The 25,579-nt window shown below is 41.1% G+C and overlaps 2 protein-coding genes across 3 annotated transcripts in view; one reads left to right on the forward strand and one right to left on the reverse strand.

The window, feature by feature from the left end:
* LOC125460382 (acylamino-acid-releasing enzyme-like) overlaps window positions 1-9,487 on the forward strand; it is a 66,482-nt gene extending 56,995 nt beyond the window's left edge. The window contains exons 22-23 of the mRNA XM_059649968.1: window positions 958-1,064; window positions 6,056-9,487. Coding sequence (XP_059505951.1) covers window positions 958-1,064; window positions 6,056-6,173 — 225 coding nt within the window. The 3' untranslated portion in view covers window positions 6,174-9,487. The remainder of the gene's footprint in view (window positions 1-957; window positions 1,065-6,055) is intronic.
* Window positions 9,126-25,579, reverse strand: part of LOC125460383 (F-actin-capping protein subunit alpha-2-like) — a 57,282-nt gene continuing 40,828 nt past the window's right edge. For both annotated transcript variants that reach the window (XM_059649969.1, XM_048547822.2), the window contains 4 exons: window positions 20,375-20,453; window positions 12,849-12,920; window positions 11,101-11,163; window positions 9,126-9,357 (listed from right to left, as the gene is read on the reverse strand). In XM_059649969.1, coding sequence (XP_059505952.1) covers window positions 9,178-9,357; window positions 11,101-11,163; window positions 12,849-12,920; window positions 20,375-20,453 — 394 coding nt within the window. In that variant the 3' untranslated portion in view covers window positions 9,126-9,177. The remainder of the gene's footprint in view (window positions 9,358-11,100; window positions 11,164-12,848; window positions 12,921-20,374; window positions 20,454-25,579) is intronic.

Genomic DNA, 25,579 nt, shown 5'->3' on the forward strand with positions numbered 1-25,579 from the left:
GACCCATTACCCTATAACCCACCTAATTTACACACCCCTGAACACTGCGGGCAATTTAGCATGGCCAGTCCACCTAGCCTGCACATCTTTGGACTGTGGGAGGAAACCCATACAGACAGGGAGAATGTGCAAATTCCATGTAGACAGCCGCCCAAGGATGGAATCGATCCCAGTTCCCAGGTGCTGTGAGGCAGTAGTGCTAACCACTGAGCACTGTGCTGCCCTTTGGAGATTTGGAACACACTTCCGCAAATTGCAGTTATTGCTAATTCAATTGTTTTTAAAAAAAGTCTATCAGATTTAAATTTATTAAGCAAGAGTATGAAGGGATATAGGCCTAAGGCGCACACATGGAGTTAGGCCACAGATCAGCCGTCATCTTAATGAGTGGCACAGCAGGCTTGAGGGACTATTCCTATGTTTCTGTAATGGCTGATTCTCTACCGCAACACCTATGTTGCCACTTTGTCTCATTCCCCTTGAAGCCTTTAAAATCTGGGAAATCACAGCTTTCTATCAACTTTACTTGCACAGAGTGGCAGACATCATGAAAATATTATGTTTTTTTTCACTCAAACTACATATAGCCTATCTATTTATAAGCACGATCAGGTTCTGTAGACTTTGCATCAGCTTCTCCTGAAGCAACATTTCATATGCACTTGACTGAGAAGGAAAACTTGCAATTTGGAATAAAATCAACTTAAGCCACTGAAATAAAGTCACACTGTTTATCAGTTTGTCACCACATCTATGGCATATCTGCCAGTGAGGGCTTATTACCTTAACACTGAAGGACCAGCTGTGCGAAAGGAGGAAGTTGATAAGTTTTTGGTTTGAACAAAATTGATGTTAAAAGGTATTAATGCCCAGGAATTGCATTTCTCGCTTTAATTTTACTAAATATAGTGTCAGATCTCTTTGAGGAAAGTACAGGTAGTAATTTTGCCTTTTCAGGTGAGAACTCCAGTTTTGATAATGTTGGGTGAAAAAGACAAACGGGTTCACCCATCACAAGGCCTTGAGCTGTATCGTGCACTGAAAGCCAGAGAAGTTCCTGTGCGGTAAGTTGAACAATGGAATTTGCGATGATCCAGTGGGCTCATCAAGCTGCTTACTGCGATTATAGCTCACTGTAAAAGACTTCCCCCTGTATTAAAGCTCTGTGCAGTTTTTCTGCCATGAAATTCAAAGGTATGAATGCCCTGCTCACACATTAGTTTAATGTCCATGAATCCTCTCCAGCAATTTAACCTTTGCTATGAATACTCCAAACCAAAAGCTCTTTACACACATTCAGCTGTGTGCCTGATTTGTGTTTTCAATGCAGCCAATAATCCAGTATGGAGGAGGTTGTCAGAAACGTAAGTCCGATCAAACAACCCTCATTATCCAACATGTAACAAATGATTTGATCAATAGTTCCTGTATTAAGTCCCTACTTGGTGCTTTCCATTGAATACATGGCATATTTCAGTGAGATTTTAGAAAAGGAAATAAAGGGCCTCATTTTTAAAAGTGCAGAACTCTCCAATTAGAAGTTATTCCATATAGTTCAGCCTTCTCCACACTGGGTGGTTCTACCGGCTAAAGGGTCAGAGGTTGGGGAGGGATTGTAAAAATTTGCTGTGGGTCAGGGCCGTTAACTGGGTCATGGTGGTTTGGCCTCAAACTATATCTTCTGCTTGATTGATGTTTCACTCGAGTTGACAATAAAGAGGACTTATCAGGCCAGATGTACAACACCCAACTAATCTGCCACAGCCCATTTCGCATCTGTCGTGAAGCTGAAGTTTATACGCCAAATGTCTGACTGGCACCGTGTTGTTAGTTTCATTTTAAATTCTTCTTGTTTTAAGTTATTATGTCCTTTGCTTTCAACTTTCATTTGCCACCCATTATTATACAGTCAAAGGGATCATTGAACTTAGAACAGTACAGCACAGAAATAGGCCGTTTGGCCCACTATGCCTGCGCCAACCATGATGCCTTTCTAAATTAACCCCTTCTACCTGCACGTGGTCCATATCTCCCTATTCCCTGCCTGTTCATCTGTCGGTCTAAATGCCCCTTTAACATTGCTATCGTATCTACTCCTACCATTTTCCCTGGCAGAGCATTCCAGACATTTACCACGATGTAAAGAGTCTTGCTTTGACATCTCCTTTAAGCTTTCCCTCTCTCACCTCAAACCTATGCCCCCTAGTATTTGACATTTCCACTCTCGGAGAAAAACCTCCATGACCATCCACCCTATCCATGCATCTCATGATTTCATATACTTCTATCAGGTCGTCTGTCAGCCTCGAACACTCGGGTGAAAATAATCCAAGTTTTCCCAACATCTCCATAATATACTCCAATCCAGGCTATATATACTGGTAAACCTCTTTTGTAACCTTTCTAAAGCCTTCAAATCCTTCCTGAAGTGCGATGACCAGACTGCACGTATTACTCCAAATGTGGCCTAACTAAAGTCGTATACAGTTGCAACATGGCTTGCCAGTTTTTATGCTCAATGCCTGACTAATGAAGGCAAGCATGCCATACGTCTCCTTTACCACCTTATCCACTTGAGTTGCCACTAATAGGGAGCTATGGACTCTTACCCCAAGATCCCCCTGTATATCAATGTTGCTAAAGGTCTTGCCATTTGCTGTGCACTTTGCTCTTGCATTTGACATTCCAAAATGCCTCAATTCACACATGTCTGGATTGAATGCCATCTGTAATTTCTTTGCCCAATTTTCAAACTGATCGACATTCTTTCGCACACTTTGACAGTCTTCCTCACTACACACATATCCATCAGCTTTCATGGTGTCTGAAAACTTACTATTTGGACCACCTAAATTTTCATCCCAAACATATAAAGAACAGAAGTCCCAGCACTGATCCTTGCTAAACACAACGGATCACAGACCTCCAGTCAGCAAAACCCCCTTTATTGGCTGTTGGTTCGTTACCAATACCAATATTTTGCAACATCTCTAACACCCCTTAATGTTATCTATGACCAAACCAATTTTGTATCCAACTTACCCGCTCACCATAGATCCCAGGTGAGTTCTGGGTCAGCCTGTCATGAGGGATCTTGTCAGATGCTTCAGTAAAGCCCATGTAGACAACATCCACTGCACTATACTCCTCAATAATCTTTGTTATTTCCTCAAAAAAGTTCACATTTGTCAGATAAAACCTTCTCTGTACAAAGCCATGCCAACTATCCCTAATAATTCCATTCTTTTCCAAATGTGAGTAAATCCTGTCACTAAGAATCATCTTCAGTTATTTCCCTTCCACTAATATAAGGCTTACCGGCCTATAATTTTCTGGATTGTCCCTGTTGCTTTTCTTAGACAAAGGAACAACATTGGCTATTCTCCAGTCTTCTGAGACTGAACCTGTGGCTAAATAGGAAGCAAAGATCTCTGCCAAGGCACCAGCAATCTTTTAGCTTGCCTCCCTCAGTATCCTCAGAATCCATCGGGCCCTGGGAACTTGGCAGCCTTGATTATTTTCAATTTTCAAGACACACACCACCATCTTCTTGATATCAACATGCCCTAGAATACAAACGTATTCCTTCCTAAACTTACTGCCATCCATGTCTTTCTCCTTGATGAATACCACTACAAAGTACTCCTTAAGAACCTCACCTACTTCCTTTGGCTACATGCATACATTTCCTTCTTTGTCCTCGAGTGGAACTACTCTATCTCTAGATACCCTCTTACTCCTCATATAAATAAAAAATGATTTAGGATTCTCCTTAATCCTACTTAGCAAGGACACCTCATTGCCCCTTTTAGCCCTTTGTTTAAATTGTTTCCTTGTTCTTTACATTCCTCAAGTGTCTTGTTTAATTTCAGTTTCCTAAACCTTACATATGCTTCCTTTTCCTTTGAGTTCTTTCATTAGGAGGACTGAGTCAGATTTTGGCCAAAGCTGCTCATAGGCAAGCAAACAGTGACTGTTTGCAAGTGGTATTGGTAATTCACCATCTAAGGCTTTTATCTCCAACTCAAGAAATTTCTTCTCTCTGTTTGGTTGAGATTAGAGATTCCAGGGGGCTACTAATTGGAAGGGAGCCTGTGTCCTCACCTTTTTGAAGTGCATACTGATGTAGGGGAGGGATGTGTAGCTTGGGTGAATTTTAGTGTTTGGAATTATTGATACCTCAATACCTCAAGTTTAAAACAAAGTAAGTTTTTTTTCCAACAGCAGCGAGGAGAAAATAGAAAATCTAATTATCCCATCTCGTTTACCTTGTCACTTGGGTCTGTTGGTAAAGAAAATTGCTGGTATTTCAACCCTTCCCATCATGGAGTTGAACCAAATTTTTTTATTTTTTATTCTGTTTAATTGAAAGAATAAAGCTACAAGAATATAAATAAGTAAGTTTTTTAAAAAATCTAGTTTTTTTTGTCTTTTATTGGTTTAGTCAGATCTTATGAACGAATCATAGATGTAATTTCCTCTGTGTACTTGTTCAGTTGAGCCACTTAGTATTATTGTGCTTGCTTTTGCAACAACTGTACATTTCAAATATTCTTTGGATTCTAATGAATGTAAAAAGTGTATTCCCTGTGTAAATATGAATTTATCTTTGGAAAAACCCACAGTATTATTCTGAGCAGATTTCACCATCTTGAAATTTGCAAAAGGGTTCCAGTCGCTTATACTCTCTTGGAAATGATGAAATCATAATTATTGAATAGCATGTGAAATAGACGTGAGTTTAAATTCTGCTAGCTTCTGTGGTGCGATTTGAATCAGTATTCCCAAGGCATAAGTCTGGCCTGCTGGAATTCAAGGCCAGCAATTTTAACCGTGAAGCCACTGCTTTCCCCTATTGTTTTTGCACTCACATCTGAAATAGGACTTGAACCTTAACTTTTTGGTCCAGAACTAGGAATGTTATCAATTCAACCACAACAAGTAAGCATTATCTGTAAATTTGGAGATGTGAACTTTGAACACTGGAGCTTTGATTATATCGACTATATGGAGCTTTGAACATTGCTCAAACTGACACAAGGAAAAACTCATTGGGTTTTAATTCCAATGTCTCAACCATTTAGTCATCACATCTACTATCTAACATCCAATGTATAATGAATGATCTATAAAAGACAAATCATAACCAGTATGCAAAGTAAAACAATTAAACAACTAACAGTACTTTGGAAGTACTGCCAAAGAAAAATGCTTCGGTTTGTGGTGATTAAATACTGACAATCCCGGATACCGATTGATCATTGCCAAGTAAGGGAGTTGTCATGCAGATTTAATTTATAATACTGTGAATGTTCTGATGAGCAATTTAAACAAAAAACTACTACTGGTATGAACATTTTATAATTAGCACATTTTGTTAAACAAATCTCCCACATACCCATGTAATATCACTGATCACTGTCTATAAGAAGAAAGCCTCAATCTTATATTGGCTAAGGATCGGGTAGGATACAAAATTCTAGATATTTATTAACATGGACATTTTTAAATCTCTATCGCATTTTATGATGTGTTCTGTGAAAATATTCAACTGATAAATAGGTTAAAATATTTGTTTTGTATAGCAGTATATCTGTGCTTTATTGTGCAGTCCATAGTCAAATTTATTGAAGTCTCTGGATTTAAGGGGAGGTAGTGGTGTTGTGATAATGTCACAGGACTTGCAATCCAGAAACCCAGGCCAATTCTCTTGGGTAATTTGAATTTGGCAAAAATTCTGGAATAAAAAGTTAGGGATGGGAAGTAAATGTTGACACAGCCGACATCACCCAATTTAAAAGAAGTCTGTTTACATGTGGATATATAAGTATGTTCCTTTCTCCGTTCCATTCAGCTCAGCTCTACTGGGAGGAAGAAGTTGATTGAAAACCAAACTTCAAGCTTCTTTAAGGGAGGTAGATGGACCTTGGGTGGTGGCAGAAATACTTTTTGGTTTAACTTCCCTGTAAAATGCTGGATGACCAAAACAAAAAGGCAAGAGTGAGAAAGAAGGTGTTCTTCATTAGAAATAAAATTCACTCTATTTTTGTCTTAGGTTATTGTGGTATCCTGACGACAACCACTCGCTCTCTAAAGTTGGCACAGAAGTTGATGTTTTCATGAATATTGCTTTGTGGTTTAACCTTGCACTGGCCATTATTAAAGCAGATTGAGACAGTCTAACATGTGAAATACAATCCAACTCGACACTTGTATATGTGACAGCTTATTTTAATCTAGAATGTCTGGAGTGGATTGCCTTTTAGCTCTTTGGCAAGGTTGCATATTTCCTTGCCTTTATATGAAATTCATTTAAGTAGTAAATTGGTCAGTGGCATCACCTTTTCCTCTGAAATGGTTATGGATTCACGCACTATTCAAGAATGTGAAGATAATCTGAGCTGACAATTCAGTGCAATAATGTGTAGTTTTGTTGGAGGTGGCCTATTTTGCATGAGGTAGTAAATTGATTGAAATAAGTTACATTACCCATTTGAGGTACATAGAAAATGACCCATACAATTATTTTCAAATAAGGAAGAAATTTTGTTAACCAAAGCTTATATCTCAGCCACAACTGGCAAAAAAAACTTAGTGTGAAGCTGGATGAACACATCGATGAAAGGTCTAGGCCCGAAACATCAGCTTTTGTGCTCCTAAGTTGCTGCTTGGCCTGCTGTGTTCATCCAGCTTCACACTTTGTTATCTTGGACTCTCCAGCATCTGCAGTTCCCATTATCTCTGATACAATTGTAGTAACTTGTTGGCTGTGAAACACCACAATGTCGTTAGGCATTAAAACATTCTCTCTTACCTTTCTAAACTTGCAAATTTCGCATCATGGCTTTTCTGACTGTAGTTAGCACATACTTCATAGATTAGAATTATGGAACTTCTGCAGAGCAGACAGAGACCATTCAGCTCATTAAGTCTGGAGAGCATCCAACCCAGACCTAACCCCCACCCCACCACCTGATCCCTTAACCCCACATCTCCCATGACTAATCCACCTAGCCTGCATGTCCCTGGACACTGGGCAATTTAGCATGGCCAGTCTACTTAACCTGCATATCTTTGGACTGTGGGAAGAAGCTGAGACACTCAGCAGAAACCTACACAGACACAGGGAGAAATTGCAAACTCCACACCGACAGTCATCCAGTGCTGGAATCGAACCCAGGTCTCTGGTTCTGTGAGGCAGCAGTGCCAACTACTGTTACACCATGCTGCCTTCTATTTTAGATGAGTGGATCAGACCAGCATAAAAGCTCATGGCAATGCACTATTCAAAAGACCACCTCTGTATATACCTCATTAAAATTCAAATCCGGTTGCAGAATAAAAATATACTTTTTTTTTTAAACTGATCACAATTGAAAAGCTACTCTGTGCCATATAATGCATATATCCAAAATTAAATGCATGGTGAATTGAAACTTTAACCTGTATTATAATTCGATCAGAGATAATGCTATGCCTGCCTCTTTGTAGGTTATGTGGAACAGTCTCTTTTTCGCACCTACACTGGCCCTAAACCCCGCCTCTTCCTCTGTTACATTGATGACCGTATCGGCACCGCCTCATGCTCCCAAGAGGAGCTCTAACGGTTCATCCACTTCACCAACACCTTCCACCCCAACCTTCAGTTCACCTGGACCATCTCCAATACATCCCTCACCTTCCTGGACCTCTCTGTCTCCATCTCAGGCAACCATCTAGAAACCAATGTCTATTTCAAGCCCACCGACTCCCACCCATCTTCCTGCAAAAATTCCATCCCCTATTCCCAATTCCTTCGCCTCCCCTGCATCTGCTCCCAGGATGAGGCATTCCACTCCCGTACATCTTCAAGGACCACAATTTCCTCCCTTACCGCAGTGGTCGAGAATGCCCTCGAGCGTGTCTCCTGCATTTCCCGCACCTCTTCCCTCACACCCCGCCCCCACAATAACCGCCAAAAGTGAATCCCCCTAGTCCTCACATACCACCCCACCAACCTCTGCATCCAACGCATCATCCTCCAACTCTTCCAGCTAAAATCCAACCCCACCACCCAAGACATTTTTCCAACCCCACCCTTGTCTGCCTTCCAGAGAGACCACTCTCTCCGTAACTCCCTTGTCCGCTCCACACTCTCTTCCAACCCTACCACAGCTGGCACTTTCCCCTGCAACTACAGGAAGCGCTACACTTGTCCCCACACCCCTCCCTCACCCCCATCCCAGGCCCCAAGATGACTTTCCACATCAAGCAGATGTTCACCTGCACGTCCGCCAATGTGTTATACTGCATCCGCTGTACCCATTCTGGCTTCCTCTACATTGGGGAAACCAAGCGGAGGCTTAGGGACCGCTTTGCAGAATACCTTCGCTTGGTTCGCAATTAGCAACTGCACCCCCCCGGTCACAAACCACTTCAACACCCCCTCCCATTCCTTAGACGCCATGTCTATCCTAGGCCTCCTGCAGTGCCATAATGATGCCACCCAAAGGTTGCAGGAATAGCAACACATATTCCGCTTGGGAACCCTGCAGCTCAATGGTATCAATGTGGATTTCACCAGCTTCAAAATCTCCCCTTCCCCCACTGCATCCCAAAACCAGCCCAGCTCGTCCCTGCCTCCCTAACCTGTTGCTCCTCTCACCCATCCCCTCCTCCCACCTCAAGCCGCATCTCCATTTCCTGCCTACTAACCTCATCCCGCCCCCTTGACCTGTCCATCCTCCCCAGACTGACCTATCCCCTCCCTACTTCTCGACCTACGCTCACCTCTACACGCTCCATTCCCGCCCCTTTAACTTGTCTGTCTCCTCTCCACCTATCTTCTCCTCTATCCATCTTCGATCCACACCCCCCGTCCCTATTTATTTCAGAATCCGCTCCCCATCCCCCTTTTCTGATGTAGGGTCTAAGCCCGAAACATCAGCTTTTGTGGTCCTAATATGCTGCTTGGCCTGCCGTGTTCATCCAGCTCCACACTTTGTTACCCTGTATTATAATTGATGACTGTAGCCAAAGTTAGATCACATTAATTGAAACATTGAATGTGTCTTGTCTGTTCTTGCGTTTGGACAATGAAAATATAGGAATTAAGATAAACTCAGATTTTATTTCCATTTGTGCACTTTAATTTTTAAACATAATGACTGTGATATAGAGAGTCAGACACCAAAGATATCAATGAAAATTCAAACGTTCAGATTTGGACTCTTTCAGTGCCTGTGCTAGGTCCACCTCTCTGACAATCTTGGCATTGATAATTTTGTTCCAGTCAATTGTTGTGTGTGTAAAGGGCAGCTGGCGCCGAAGACCCTTAAGCAGAGAATCCAACCTCTGATAATTCTCCATCAGACCAAGCTGGAGGAAGATAGAATAAAAGGATAATCCCTTGCAGCTCTGAATGCAACAGATTCCACTTTCAGTCATTGTAAGATTGCTTTACAATCAATTACTGACATTAGAATCAGTTACAATGATTTACAGTTATTATGTGATTTAACAATAAAAATCAAAGTTTCCTGTGATCTTCATGAAGCCATGCAATTGTGTTTATTTGTGGAGGTGATTCATGTTTCATCACTATTGATGCCATGTGCAAATAATGTAGTCACTGCTGCTATACAATTTTTGTCACTGTCCCCCTGCTGGATGCAATCAAGTCAAACTTTATAATGAAGGTATTAACTCACTTAAACCTTTCAGATCTGGTCTTTAAGGAGGTACCTGCGAGTAAATATCAAACGACCTCTACTTTGGAGGTCAACTAATTGCAAGTTAGCTTGACATGTTCATCATCTGGTTAATGCTGACTGGCTATGTTTTAAGAAAAAACTGAAAGAGAAACAGATTCTTAAAGGATGCACACGTTGTCACCTGACCTCCTCCATTTTGGTCCCTATGTATGTTGAGAAATTTGTTTTCAATACAAATTGCAGTTAGCTAAAATTGACTCGCAACAATTTTGCTGTTAGCTGCCCACTTCAGATTTAATTAAGTCCTTCTCAGGATATGGGTGACCCTGGAAAGGCTGGCATGTCTTTATTCGCCCCTAATTTTCTTTCTGAAGCTGATGCAGGGCTGCTTTGAAAAACTATGTTCTGTGTGGTGGAAAAAGTTACTTGTATAGCACCATTACATAGAGTGTTCCAGAATTTTGAATCAATGATGAAGTAGGATTGGCAAAACAGCATCTAAGTCTGGAAAGTGTGAAATGTGGAGGTGAATAAATATATTCATGTGAGGTCAATTAGTTTGTGGTTGTGCATATTGGTTGAATCCTCAGATCCCACACAATCTTGCAAAAGAAGAGCTAAAGTGGAGCTAAAAGAAGTGTGTGTGGAGCAAAAGCTGTACACTGGAAGAATGGGAGAAAAACCCAGTTGGCTGTTTTGCAGCTAACCCAGCTTTGTCTTTACTGATAGACAAAAGCAGTACTGCAACGGAAGCAAGAGGATTTTGATTGTTGCAGTTTTTTTTAGCTAACATTCTACCTGTGTACTAGTTTTGTAGCTGAAGGCATCTGCATGACTTTTTTTTTATTTAAAGGTGAATTATCCAGCAATATATTATGTAATAGAGAGTAATCTTAGCTATTGACAGGTTGTTAGACGGCAACATTTTAACATCACTACTATCGGTCATTTTGCTGAGCTGGCAGTAAGCTGTTATCAATGTTTAACATCTAAATTTCCAAAAAAAAACTGCAGTGCAAAAGGGTTGATGCATGGCAAAGTTTGTAGGGAAGTAAAGAGAATGCAAAAGTTCCAATGTGTTGTTAATCATTAATGCTGTGTAAACGTGCACTTGCCATCCTTTTTTGAAAGATAGGTCTAACTGTACTTAAAAGGAACGGGCCAGTAAAGTATACATGCTAGCTGTGATGTACTGATAGACTCCCTTTATTCTGATCATTGGTGAGAAAGGGACAAGTTTGGAAAACAAGATTGGACAGTAATTCTGTCATGTTATTCCTAATTATCTTATTTCTTGATTCCATTTATCTGAGCAATATAATGCCAGTGAGTGCCATTGACAATTTCTTTAAATTTGTTGAATCAGATAACATAATGAGCAGGTAACATATACCAGTCGTCCAGCTACCTGAAATTCAGTGTCAGTATTTTCAATAATTTTCACAAACGCTTCAGCTCCTTCACAGTCATTCTAGTGAAAGAAAGAAAATGGAAATGTAAGACAGTCAGTCAATCTCCTGTGACATTATACAATGAGTTGGAAATGCGATCACTTGCTCACTTGTCAGCTACCTTTGACTTGTTGTTTTGTCTCTAATGCCTTTTCTCTTTTTCTCTCCTACCTGCCATCCCCTTTTTGCTTCTGTCTTTTTTAAGGTGTTGGAGATGTGTCACTGTACTTAACATCAGGATCTCCCAGGAGTTGCATTTGGGGTGGTGGCGTGTGAAAAACGGGAGTCTTCAGTGGGTTCATTTCTGCCCTCTACCGATTGACTGACTGTCCCAACCTCACCTTATACCTTCTGTTCCCTGTCCACCCCCAACTATTTCTGGTGATTGGATGGATGTTGACCTGAGATTAAAAGCTAAAGATTTAGTTTCTTACACAAGGTCACATGTCTGTGAAATGCAATACCAGATCAAGTATGTGCATCCATCTATCACCATGTCACCTCAGCCTGTTAGCCAGAAGTTGCAGAGAGAGAGGTACAAATTGCTGTCATCGCTGTCTAGTTAACCAGAAACTGTAGAAAGATAATGGGGGGGCTGGCGGAACCAGCTATCAACATCGCTAACAGGAGGTACTGAATGCAAAGGTACTGACACGAAGAAGCAGCAGCTTACGAACTAAAAATGACTTGTGCTCGGGTGCTAGTTTGAGCCAGTTTAAACCGGAATTTGAAGTTACGAAGTTCTGCAAAAAGTGAGAAAGATGAGGTCATGCAAATGCCTTATTTGGATGAGAAATAATGAAGTTGTGCTATATAAGTCTCTGGGCCAGGGCCAATAACGTTAAGGCATGTGATAAATGAATTAGCCTGCGCCAACAGGAAGAAGACAGCGTGACTTGAGAGGGATTAGATTAAAAAGACGACCCTCTGGCAGTGGGGAGAAAGAAGGTCTAGTTTTGTGATAAAAGCATTTAAGCAACATGTGTCTTCTTTAGGACACCAAGAAAGTAATTTGTGAGGTTATGAGAAGTGACACTTCTCATTTCTACATAAGCCGATAATTAGAACCGGTGTTCTCCAGGCTCCTCACAACAGCCCCATCCCATTCCCTAAACGTACTTCTGGGCTCCCCTTTCCGTCCCCAGTACTGACAAAGGGTTTCGGGCTGAAACATTGACTTTCCTGCTCCTCTGATGCTGTCTGACCTGCTGTGCTTTTCCAACTTCACATCTGTTGACACAAGTAACATGTCAGGCAGTCAGTACCAGGTAAGATGAATAAGGGAGAGATGAAAACAAACAAGTAGAAAGAATAAGAAATACTACTCATACAGGATAAGCTTGAATATAGATAGGTTGAGCCAGGTGGCTGCTTTCACATTCTGATCTCTATATGATTATTGGTGTTTCCTATCCCATTCATTATTTTGTTAGCCATTCCCATTGCGACCTTACATTTGTCACAACTGCTATCTAATCCCATTTGAGCGACCCCACACAACCTGCTGATCTTTTGCTGTCTGTTGTCCTGCTGTCATAACACCATTTTAGTTTTAACATGTTTTAGTAATCTTGTCATTACAAAGAGCGTCTGCTGGTGAGAGGTTCTGCTGTATGAACTGGAATTTATATCTAGGTTTATAAGATCGTATCCCTTGCTGATGCATAAAATTGCACAGGTACACACACTTGTATATTTTCATTACCTTTACAGCAAGATTTTGTTTCACGTCAACATTGTTGGTCAAATTGATGCTACCCTCTTCAAAGTAATGAGCCTAAGGGACAAAAAGAAAATTTTAAAACCTCAAATGATTATCTGCTTCCCATCTCCTCTCATCGCCAATATTCGCCCTTTGTTATCTTTTGGAACATAGAGATAATACAAGAAAAGATGTTTTAAACTGTAATATGGTGAATCTAGCTTTATGGCTGGATTTTGAAATGTATGCCACAAAGAATGGCTTCGATAAGAACTCAGAAATAAGACATTTGGACCCTCGAGCTTTTTGTCATTCAATTACATCGCGGATGATCTGCCACTAATATCCACATGTCATCAAACGTGAATAAGTATCTGAAAAGCTCAGACTTAAAAGTAACAATAGTTTTGGCAGGGGCATCTGTTGCTATTTGTTACAGAATTGTTTCAAACTTATCTCTAGGCATTCCAGGCATTTTAAGTTTTTAGAAATGTTTCCTAATGTCACGTGAAAGATCTGGCTCTAAGTTTATGACTATGCCCCTAGTCTTGGACGCTCTACTTTGTTCCTCTCTATCTGCCTGATGTATATCTTGAAACTTGAAACCAAGTCAGACTTTAACTTTGTAAATGCCAGAGAATAAAACCTAATTTGTGTAATGCCCCCTCTTAGTTTAATCCCTGGAACTTCAGTATCTTCCTGTTAAATCTACACTGTATTCAACTAATCACAAACTGCCAATTTGGGAACCTACCCATTTCACTCCTGCCTGTCCCTTGCCACTTAATTTCTTAACCAGGTCAATAATTTGCCTTCAATTTCATAAGCTTCATCTTAGCTAGTGATTCCTTCTGAGCAATTCAATCAGATTTGAACATTTGAAAAAAAAAAGTGCCATAAAAGATAACAAGGTGTACAGCTGGATGAACACAGCAGGCCAGGCAGCATCGGTGGAGCAGGAAAGCTGACGTTTTGGGTCTGGACCCTTTTTGAGAAATGGGGGAGGAGAAGGAAGCTCTGAAATAAATAGAGAGGTGGGCAGGCGATGATAGATGGTGGATAGAGGAGCAGATAGATGGGAGAGATGATGACCGGGTCAAGGAGGCTCCAAGACTTCACTTTGTGGAGCACCTACGCTCGATTCGTGACAACCGACAACACCTCCCAATTCAATTCCCCCTCCCACTCCTTGGATGACATGTCCATCTTGGGCCGCCTCCAGTGCCACAACAATGTCACCCAAAGGCTGGAGGAACAGCACTTCATATTCCACTTGGGAACCTTGCAGTCCAATGGTCTCAATGTGTACTTCACAAGCTTCAAAATCTCCCCACCGTCAACCTCATCCCAACACCAGTCCATCTCATCCCCACCTCGTTGACCTGTCCATCTTTTCTCCCACCTATCCATTCCTCCCACCTCACTGACCAAACCCCACCCGCACTTCCTACATACTAGCCTCATTCTTGCCTCGTTGTCGTATCCGTCTTCCTTCCCACCTACTGCCCCCTCCCTCCTCGCTGACTAACCCCCATCCTAACTCCCTACCTGCACTGGCTTCATCCCCGTCTTCTCTTCACCTGTCTGTTCCTCTATTCACCTTCTATCATTGCCTCCCCCTCTGTCTATTCTTTTCAGAGCCCCCTTCCCCTCCCCCCTTTCTCAAGAAGGGTCCAGACCTGAAAGGTCAGCTTTCCTTCTCTGATGCTGCTTGGCCTGCTGTGTTCATCCAGCTCTACACTTTGTTATCTCAGAATTCGGCATCGGCAGTTCCTACTCTTTCGGCCATAAAAGATGTAGCTGCCTCTCTGTAGCTTGAGTGTGAAAATAAGGTGGGGACTGAGAACAGACAAATAAAAGAAGAGAATCCACACAGAATATCCTTGGATAAAATAGAAGCAAAGAAAGACTCAAGCAAAGAAATGCAAAGTCAGTTGTAGAAGGAAACTAATCAACAGAAAGGAGGCAGGTTCAAATCTACTTTGACTGACAAATCCTGTTTTCACATAATGTAATATGAGATTTCGTAAATCACATTTTGCTTGTGTAGCTGCTCTGCTTGTTAATTGCTCTTCAACCAGAAGGAAGACATCAAGGTTTTTCATCTCTCAGCATTGACTTATTTAGTACTCAAATAAAACATTACTTTTTAAAGAAAAATCAGTTTCACTCTTACTCCAGGAGTAGTTTCTTAATGTAAGTGTGGAATCACAGTAGAAACCCTATACTCATGGTTTTGCTCCTAAATTCAGAAAAAAATTGACATGTTTTCAAGACTCAATGCACAAAGTCATGAAGAGAATGTTAGAGAACTGAATTTATTTTATACAAGGCAAAACATGAAAGAGAAGAGGGGTTGGATTCTTGTGTCCACCATTTGTTCTTTATAGACATGTACTTGTTTCATTCTATCGATTTCAATAAACAGACAGGTTCTAGAAAAGGCATCCAATCTCCCTACCAGATTCTGAAAATGAAAACCTATTCCTAACAGACACTACATTCTGAAAATTCCAAAGAATACCTGGTACAGATGCAAGCAAGCAAGTTAAAAATCATGAAAACACAATTAAAGATTAGTCATAACCCTCTTCCTGTCTCCCCAGTATTATGAATAATTTCAAACAGCAGATGACATGAAAGTTGATGGAGTTATGGATGAGGTGAAGGGCTGTTGTAGGTTGCAATGGGACATTGACAGGATGCAGAGCTGGGCAAAGAAATGGCAGATGGAAATCAACCCGGAAAAGTTTGAAGTGATTCAGTTTGGAAGGTCAAATTTGAATGTGGAACACCGGGATAATGGCAGAATTCTTGGCAGAGTGGAGATAAAGAGGGATCTTGGGGTCCATGTCCATAGATCCCTCAAAGTTGCTATCCAAGTTGATAGGGTTGTTAAGAAGGTGTATGGTGTGTAGGCTTTCATTGGCACGGGGATTGAGCTTAAGAGCCGCACGGCTATGCTGCAGCTCTATAAAACCCTGGTTAGACCGTACTTGAAGCATTGTGTTCAGTTCTGGTCGCCTCATTATAGGAAGGATGTGGAAGCTTTACAGAGGGTACAGAGGAAATTTACCAGGATGCTGCCTGGACTGGAGGGTAGGCCTTATGAGGAAAGGTTGAGGGAGCTAGGGCTTTTCTCATTGGAGTGAAGAAGAATGAGAGGTGACTTGATAGCGGTGTACAAGATGAGGAGAGACTTTTTCCCAGGGTGGAAATGGCTATCATGGGGGAACGTACTTTGAAGGTGATTGGAGGAAGGTATAAGGGAGATGTCAGAGGTAGGTTCTTTACAAAGAGAGGGGTGGAATTCACAGCCGTGCGACTCTTGGATAGGCACATGGATGATAGTAAAATGAAGGATATGCAGGTTCGTTTGATCTTAGAGGAGGATAATAGGTCGGCACAACATCATGGGCCAAAGGGTCTGTCCTGTTCTCTGTTCTAAATTAGAACAATTGTCTCAAATTTAGAGCTAAGTGTTTCTTATTCTTGTTTAGTAAGCATTTCACTTCGCTTTCTTTTAATATTATGCAACAGGGAATTAAACAGAGCAGTGTGTTAGCATTCACCCGTGTAAACTAGGCTAACATGCAGGAACTCATGTAAACTAAGTAATGTGATGTTAATTAAAAGAACTGTAAAGACATCACATAAATGAAAGCAAATTTATAATGTAAGGACCAAGTATTTTTATTTTTCAGTATTTTGAAATAAATTTTAAATCAAGGATTGCTGAAGGCTTACTGTAGTCTTAAAAGCAAGTAACTTTACATTCATTGAAAGCACTGTTCTGACAGTTGCTAGTTCAAGTGGTAGTAGGATATGGTACAGACAAGCTAAAACCATGGGCTGTGTACTAATGGAGATTCAGCTGACACAAGTAGCTGATTGGTCTGTTGGCTAGTGACTAATTATCAATGCCAAAGGCCTTCTGCCTACTAACAATGTAATTAGTTTGCATCTGAGCAACAGGGTCTGTGAACAAGATAATGAGACACCGTCAGACCTCCTCCAGTGAAAGCACTTGGAGAAAGAAGACTGAGAAGCAGTGTTCTGATCAGCACAAGAATCACCTCTGCGAACAGAGACCACTGCAGCCTCACAGCGCCAGGGACCCGGGTTCAATTCCAGCCTCAGGTAACTGTCTGTGTGGAGTTTGCACATTCTCCCTGTGTTTGCTTGGGTTTCCTCTGGGTGCTCTGGTTTCCTCCCACAGTCCAAAGATGTGCAGGCTTGGTGGATCGGCCATGCTAAATTGCCCGTGGTGTTCAGGGGTGTGTGGGTTATAGGAGGATGGGGCTGTGGATGGGTCTACGTGGGATGCTTCAAGGGGCGGTGTGGATTTGTTGGGCCAAAGGGTCTGTTTCCACACTGTAGGGAATCTAGTCTAATCTATAGCATAAGAGACTAAATAGGTTGGATAGAACCCATAGTAGGCTGGCTTGTTGTTCATTGCTATTTCATGCTATTACACATGAAGATCCACAGAATGACAGAGGGCTAACTGTCAACAGATACGAACTGAAAAGGATTATAAATGTCAGCAGGGGCTCCCAAATGACTGAAATATATTTCCAGATAATAATTATTCTTTTAATGTAACTTTTTAGTCCACCAATTAAAAAGTATGCCTTGAGGGGGAAAATTAAATAGGATAATATGTAGAAAGCACAGGAACTTGTGTGTAAGCTCAACCAGTTAACATTTGGATAAAATCATGTTGCAGCCCGTATGGGATAGCAGCATAGTCTAATTCAGTATGGCTTCTCAGTACAGAATTAGCAAGGTCCAGTTCTCATTACAGTGCTGCTGTAAATACAAATAAAAGGGCTGAGCACCAGAGTGGAGGGCAGAGTGACTGCCCTTAACATTGAGTCATCATTTGACTGAGTATGGTTTCAATTTTACTAGAGACCCTTGATGTCAGTTGGAATCAGAGGGAAAACTTCCAATGCCATAAACAGCCCAAAGAAGTTTGAGGCAACCATCTCCATTCTAGGATGTTGCTGCAGCAATTCCTTGAAATTTTACATATTTTCTAATCAACCTGTTTGGCAATATTATTATATACCAATGGAGAAGGTGAGGCTTAAATCCAGGATCTCTGAGGTAAATACTAGGTCCAATTATCTTCAACTGCTTCATCAAAGACCTTCATGTCAACTCAAGGTCAGAAGGGGAATATTCACTAAATATGATACAGTTTTCAGTTTAATTTAAACTAGCAAGTACTAACATAGCTAACCTTCAGGATAAATAGCAGAAATAAATGTCACCCCACACAGGTTCCAGTGACCATTTCTGACAGGAAATATTGGAACATCACCATATGTAAGTCCCCCTCCTAAACACACACCATCCTAACTTGAAAATATAATGGTGTTCTTCCATTGTCACAGTTTAATATCTTTGGAACTATTACCACTCCCAACATACACACACACGCATAATTCTCTCTCTCACACATACAAACATAACACCATAGGTATCTACCACTGGCTGTCCTGTAGTTCCCAAAATCTGTCCAGCTCGTGCTTGCATATAATCAGTGACTAGGGTTGAATCTTCTGCGAAAAATAGTAAGCTTGGAAGCAGGAAGAATGCATAATTAGACAGGATGGTAGCATGACCAAACCTCATTGCTTTCTTGCCTCCAGTAGAATTAAATTTTGGTTTGGAAAGTCCAACCATGCTGCCAATTGTTGCCTTTATGCGGCTAGTTATGGAGCACAAAGAGCCTTAAGCCCATCATTGCTGGGAATACCAAGCTGCAGGCAGGCCTGCTGCAAAACAACATGACCAACAGGTCAAACTTGGTGGGCAACTTGTTACCTGGGGTGGGTCGCCTCTCAATCAAAGGCACTCAACGCCTTATCTAGAGACTGGAAATAAGGCAAGGGGTACCTGCTGGGAGCAACACCCTGACTGTACTTCTCACACCTTCCACCTGCTCTTGCTTCCTTCCTCCTGCTCTCCTCTTTTCCAAAGCCCCCAGACTGAGAATCATTTTCTCACTCTGACAAATCACCTAGCATAATCTTGACTCCTCCACAATCCAGGAACATTGGGGATGCTCTTCTGGCAGCAGCTAAGGTACTGTCAAGTGCAAGTGCTGTCGGCCTTTGGTTGGCTCACAGCTCTCGCGAGGTGGGACTTCCACATCTAGGGTCTTGAATCCAGACAATGGCTCATTGGTGGCCTAAGTAATGCCTGTTATGTGTGAGATTCCCGGGCCCCCTCCCTGGAGGAGGCAGCCTGGGTCTCCCAATGGCTGTCCATCAGCAGGCAAGTCCCCTGCATTTCTAGCTAATTTTGTCTTCAAATGCCACAGCTCTCTAAAGTAAAGAATTCCAAAGATTACCACGCAACTGAGCAGAAATCTCTGCTTATCCCCAACTTAAATGTGATCGCTTATTTTAAAATAATGCCCCTATTTCCAGGTACCACCCCAAAGTGAAACATTCTCACGGCATTACCCTGTCAAACCCCCTGGATTCTTATAAGTTTTAATACCACCACCTTCTCATAGGTAATTATGAATAGTCATTAATTCTGGCCTTGCCAGAGTAAATCATATACCAGGAACTTTTTATTTATTCCAGGTTTGTTCTCTGATCTGCATGGAACTACTTGACCTCAGCTGAGATAGTAGAATGTGGCCCATGATAAATTGATGCTTCTGGATTACAGTGTGATAAACTGAATACAATGCCCACTCCCCATTACTAACCAGTGGAATGCTACAAGTGCCCAAGTGTGATCAATGAACTGTGCTGCCCTCATTCTATGTGCTTGAATAATTTGCATGGACTTCCTGCACCCATGTGAAAAGTGGTTCATTTGGTAAGGTTCAGAAAGTCATTATTGCTCAAGAAATCCTGACCAACCTTGAAACTAGAATCTCCAGAGAGAAGATGCCATGAGAAAGTTCATGGAAGAAAGAAGTGAGTTAAAAAAACTAAGCTCCTATTGCATTGTTATTCTGATACATGACTGACTTGTAATTTAACTATTTTACAGCAGATTCGGGCCACTGGATCCATTCTGTCAAACCAAAATATTGTTTGTTTATTTTTCCTGTGATTGCTAGTATTTTGGGCATTCTACTGATCGGATTCTTGCTGATCAATGCTTCCTGCCTGGATTTTTTTTCTCTTCCAGCAGTATATTTAGTACTTCCTTAAGTCCTTTTTACTTGAAAGATACAATTTATGATGCTTTGATTAATTAATATTTGCTTGGTATTTATAATATTATAAACACTGAATGATGTTGAAAGATAAAATCACAGTAGGAAGTTTGATGCAAAATCTGTGTGTCTGCAAAAACTCGCTCATAGTAGGTTAAGGTTGCTTAGCAAATGTTGAGGGACAACAGCAATAATTGAATTTTCCCTTTGAACCTATGTAATGTTTCCATTTGTTTATATGGGAACTAGAGCTATTTATTTATAACACAGGCAGCAACTGTTTACACCATGTATCAAAATGGTGTTAGTGATATCCCACTGCTGAGCCCTTACTTACCTGCACCTTAATTGTACCTACGACTTCAGCATTTGATGGGCAGAGCATAAGTTTCCATTCAGATTTCCATAGGCCATTCCTAAAATCAGAATGGATAGAAACATTTTGCAGTTAATCTGTTTAATATTGATAGTATTCAAGCTCAACAGGCAAGGAAGTGACTGCAAGATACTGTAAGACAAAATTTAAGAATGGTCCCTCGTGAAAGGGTGCTTAACTACAGTAGTTACTGGATAGTTAACAAGTTAAGTTAACATTAAGTTAACACTTAATAGTGACAAAGGTGAAAAAAATGGTTAGGGAATTTGTCTGATCTGATTCAAGTTTTACTCTGTTCTGAGTCAAAGAGAATGGGTTAACCCTTTAAAATACAATATTGAGCATGTTGCAAAAGCAAGCATCACTGCACACCACCTTTGTTGTTCAAGGCTATCTACACTATTGTTCACCATAGGGTAGGTTTGTTGCCATCATCTTCTCAGCGTAGGGATCTACAGGGCCTGGTCTTCTGTGGTAGGGGAAAACTGCTTACTAGTCTGATGAGAGGAGGATCTTAAACAAGATGGTCGTGAGGTTGTTGGTTTTTGCCTATCTATTGCTAGTTAGCAACTAAATACAATTGCACTGACGTAATAGCCAATGTTACAGAGACGATGAGGACGAGTATATGATAAGTCTTACAGCTTTGAGATCCTAAGTTGTTCTCCCACCAAGCTGGTATGACATCATCATAGCACTTAAGGTACTTCTCTGTATTAACCCCTTCATTCCCTTATACCCCTATCAAAACCCTTCTATATTTTTCTTCTTTTTCTCATTTGTGATATAATTACATGTATGACAACCCTATCTTCCCCCAAAATTGCTGACTTCAAAGATTCAGACAGCCTGGAGGTTTCACTCAATGCATTCTGTTTAGACTTGGAAGATCGGTAGGTCACGGAATTGAACACGGTTGACTTTAATTCTGTTCCTGACAGTGTGAGGGTTAAAAGTCTCTTTCTTTGTGATGGTCCTCTTGGGACAAACCTGACTAAAGAACAGTGGTTGATTGTTGCTGAATGGGACGAGATTCTTGCATTTCCTTCTTGCAACTCATTCTGCTATACTAACAACATACAAACACTGCTGGTCTGCACTTCCCTGAATGACTCTACCTTTCTGCTACCGTACCATATCTACATTTGATAACCTTGATCAACATTTATTAACTGATTTGCTCGGCGGTGCCTAATATAGTTTGTTTTCCATTGTGCACTGTAGAACTGGTCCTTCCTACATAGACCTCGATGGTTGTAAATGTGGAGTTGACTATTTTGTTAGAATAACTGAGTCTTCAGATTTGTGCCCATCATCAATTCTCATGGCAACAAGCCACATTGGAGTGGGATGGATTGGTAATATAGTTTGGAGTCAGCAGTTTACTTCACAGGAGACTTGACTGCCTGGATCCTAATCTTGGCTTCCCAATTCAATTTTGGGTATTTCAACAAACTTATGCTCAAATCCAGAAAATGCTGCAATTTGGCTGGAGCACTCATTACAATTGTGATCCATTATTCAAAATAACCACATCAGGGATAACATGCGTTTCAAATATGGCTTGCAGAGCACTGCTAACAGCATTTGTAGTGGTGGTATATGTATTCTTTACCTAGATCTACTTTGAAAAATCGTCAAAATTAGTAAGGTAAGACTTCCTTAGAACACTATCAATCATGAGGGACAAAGAATTTGAAAAACTTATGGGACTAAAGGCAGACAAGTTACCTGGACCTGTTAGCCTGTATCCAAATGTTTTGAAGCAAGTGACCACAGAGATAATGAAGGCATTGTTCAAAATATCCCAGAACTCACCACCCTGTTCAAGGAGGGACAGAGACTGAAAGCAAGAAGCTATAGGCCTGTTAGCATCTGTCATTGGGAAACTGCTAGAGTTCATGAAAACGTAGTAGGATATTTATAAAAACCTAATGTAATGGAGCAAAGTAAACATGGTTTTGTGAAAGGGAAATCATGTTTGACAAATTGAGTGCACGTGACAAGAAAATCTAATTCTAATTCTAATTCTAAATCGAATTCTAGAGTTCTTTGTGTGGGTAGCAGGCAGAGTTGAGAAAGGAGAATAGTTAAATGTAGTGTATTTAGATTTACAGAAGGTATTTGAAAAGGTGCCACGTAAAAGGTCATTGCACAAGATAGCAGCTCACAGCATTGGCGTAATTTATTAGAATGGATTAAGGATTGGTTTATGTACAGAAGGCAGAGTATTAGGAATAATGGGTATTTTCCAGATTGAAAAGATATAACTAGTCAAGTTCCAAAAGGATCAGTCCTGGGGCTTCAATCTTCTATATCTTGAAAGACTCGAAAGATAAGCAGAGTGTAATATATTTACATTTTCACAAAATACAGAATAGGCAAGCAGGTATGTTGTGATGAGGACATAAGGAATCTGTAAGATGTTGTGGTTGATTGGCTCGCTAAGCTGGTTCATTGTTTTTCCGCAGATGTTTCATTACTCTGCTGAGTAACATCATCAGTGCAGCCTCCGATGAAGTGCTGTTGTGTTTTCCCACCTGTTATTCGAACTCTGGAGTCTGTTGAGCTGGATTACCTCATTCCTGCCTTTCCTTCACAGTGGAGCGTACATGGGGTCAAGCTCTAAGTGTTTGTTGATGGCTTTCTTTAGGGAGTATCAGGCTTCTAGGAATTCCAGTGCGTGTCTCTGCTTTGCTTATCCCAGGATCTTGGTGTTGTCCCAGTCAAATTGGTGATTCTCCTTAACCATGTGGATAGAGATGATGAGCATTGGTTGTGTCGTTTTGCAGCCAATTGATGTTCTTGTACCCTAGGTGATAATTTCCTTCCTGTTTGTCCGATGTAGTGCTTGTCATAGTCTCTGCAGGGAATCTTGTATGTAACAGTGATCCTGTCCATAGGGGGCAATGGGTCTTTCGTTCAGGTGAGCAGTTGTTGTCGGGTTGATGTGGGTTTGTGTGCTACTCTGATGCCCAGCGGTTGTAAGAGTCTTGTGGTCAGTTCAGATGTGTTCCTGATGTAAGTTAGTGTGATGAGTGTGTCAGGGCGTGTAGTATCTTCCCGGTGTCGTTCGTGTAATAGGCATCTTCTGACCCAATTTTTCGGGTATCTATTGTCTTCGAATACCTGGAAGAGGTATCCTTCTTCTTTTTGGCATAGCTCTGTGCTGCAGCAGTATGTTTTGGCCCATTCAAATAATGTTCTCATGCAACTTTGTTTGTTAGGGCGGTTACTGTTGAAATTCAAGACTTGGTCAGTGTGTGTGGCATTCCTGTGTGCCTTTGTTAGGAGTTCCCCATTTGCCCTGCGCTCTGCAATTATGTCCAGCAATGGGAGCTGTTTGTTCTTCTCCTCTTCTCCTGGTAGAGTGCATGGATTAGTTCAGAATAACATTATGGTTAGCACAGACATGATGGGCTGAAGGGCCAGTTCCTGTGCTGTAATGTTCTATGTTCAATCTTTCTTCAGTGTGAGTAGAGCATAATGAACTTCCCCAAATCATTCAATAATTTGGAGTATTTCTGTTCAGCAGTTTCTTTTATCTTCTGCTGTCTAACCTTTTCACTTTTGTGAAGAAGGTTAAGGACAAGGCATGCATTTTTGCCCCAGCATGAGAATTTTTAATTATGGAACACATACAGGTCGTCTCATGCTGTGCAGTTTCTTGCAACATTATCCTTCATCTGAAGCACAGTGCCTCCTAGAACATGGAGTTACACGATTGTTTCTCTACATAGTAACATTGTGACAGCCCTGTATCAAGTTTGAAGCTATTGCTTTGTCTATTGACATCAATATTCCCTATCTCTGCTGGGAACACATCAGAAAACTTCTTTTTCTATTGTATACTCTTCTAATTCATTGACCTCTTTGTGTGCGTATCTATTTAAATTCTTGCTTTTCTGTGATTGTACCTACTTTGTCACATTTTCTGAAAGTGACACACTATATTGTGGATTAAGTATTCCCCTTTGATAACGAGGCCCTGTAAAGTTTCTTTGCTCCACATCACTGACAACAAACTTTTAGTTTCTGAAGTCTGTCCTGCTTGCAATATTAGTTTCTCACATGTGTCCTTTGTACCTTTAAGAACCAAATGGATTCTGCTGATCTCCTTGTGATAAAATCCATCTTCTCCTTTTAGGGTCAATCTGTGCTGCTTCTAAAATTCAGCTTCACTTACGATTGGCAAATCTTCTTTTGATTTTAACAAACCTTTTGATGTAATTCTACAGGGGATCTGGCTTGTTGGCCAGGTCAACATTTGTTGTACACCTCTAACTACCATAGAGAAGCCTTCTTCCTGAACTGTTGCTGTCTATTTGGTGTAAGTACACCAGCAATTCTTGTGAAGGAGAAAATTCCAGGATTTTGACACAGTGACACTGATGATGAGTGTTTGTGTACTTTCTGTCCCTTGCCCTTCTAGATGGTGGTGAATGTGGGTTTGGAATGCACTGTTGAAGAAGCCTTAGTGAATTTCTGCAGTATGTCCTGTAGTTTGTACACTCTGCTGCTACTGTTGGTCAATGATGAAGGGAATGGATATTTCTGAATGTGCTGGCAATCAATTGGGCTGCTCTTTCCTGGATGGTGTCAAGCTTCTTAAGTATTATTGGAGCTGCAATCATCCAGACTAGTGGATGACCCCTAACTTGTGCCTTGTAGATGGTAAACTGACTTTGAGGAGTCATATCAGTTACTTACTGTGGGCTAAACTTTCCATAATTTACCTTTTCCCCTTGCCACCTTTTGTCCTGGCAACCTATTCACCTGGCACCTCCCTCAACCCACTTGGAATCCTGCTTACCTGTCGTACTGCCCTCTATGCACCTGACAACCTATCCTCCCAATATCCCAACCTTGTGCTTACTTAATGCACTGACCCTTTCACAAGAGCTGTCAAATTGGCAGTCTGCAATGCTGCACCTTGAAATCTCAGAATATGGCAACTGACTTCTGTGAAGGGGAAGGAAGGGTGGTTTGCCTTTCCTTAACTGTTGTACATTATGACAGACCTGTCAGAATAAAAGTACAGCTCCAAATTTCTGAAAGAACCTTGATTAGAATCTCCTGTCAGAAATGCGAGCCCTTTCCTGTGTACTGTAATGGTAATCTGCATGTCTTTGGAAAATACCTATGTGAATGAAAGGCACGGCTCCT

This window comes from Stegostoma tigrinum, chromosome 11, assembly GCF_030684315.1.
Source record: "Stegostoma tigrinum isolate sSteTig4 chromosome 11, sSteTig4.hap1, whole genome shotgun sequence".
Classification (NCBI taxonomy): domain Eukaryota; kingdom Metazoa; phylum Chordata; class Chondrichthyes; order Orectolobiformes; family Stegostomatidae; genus Stegostoma; species Stegostoma tigrinum.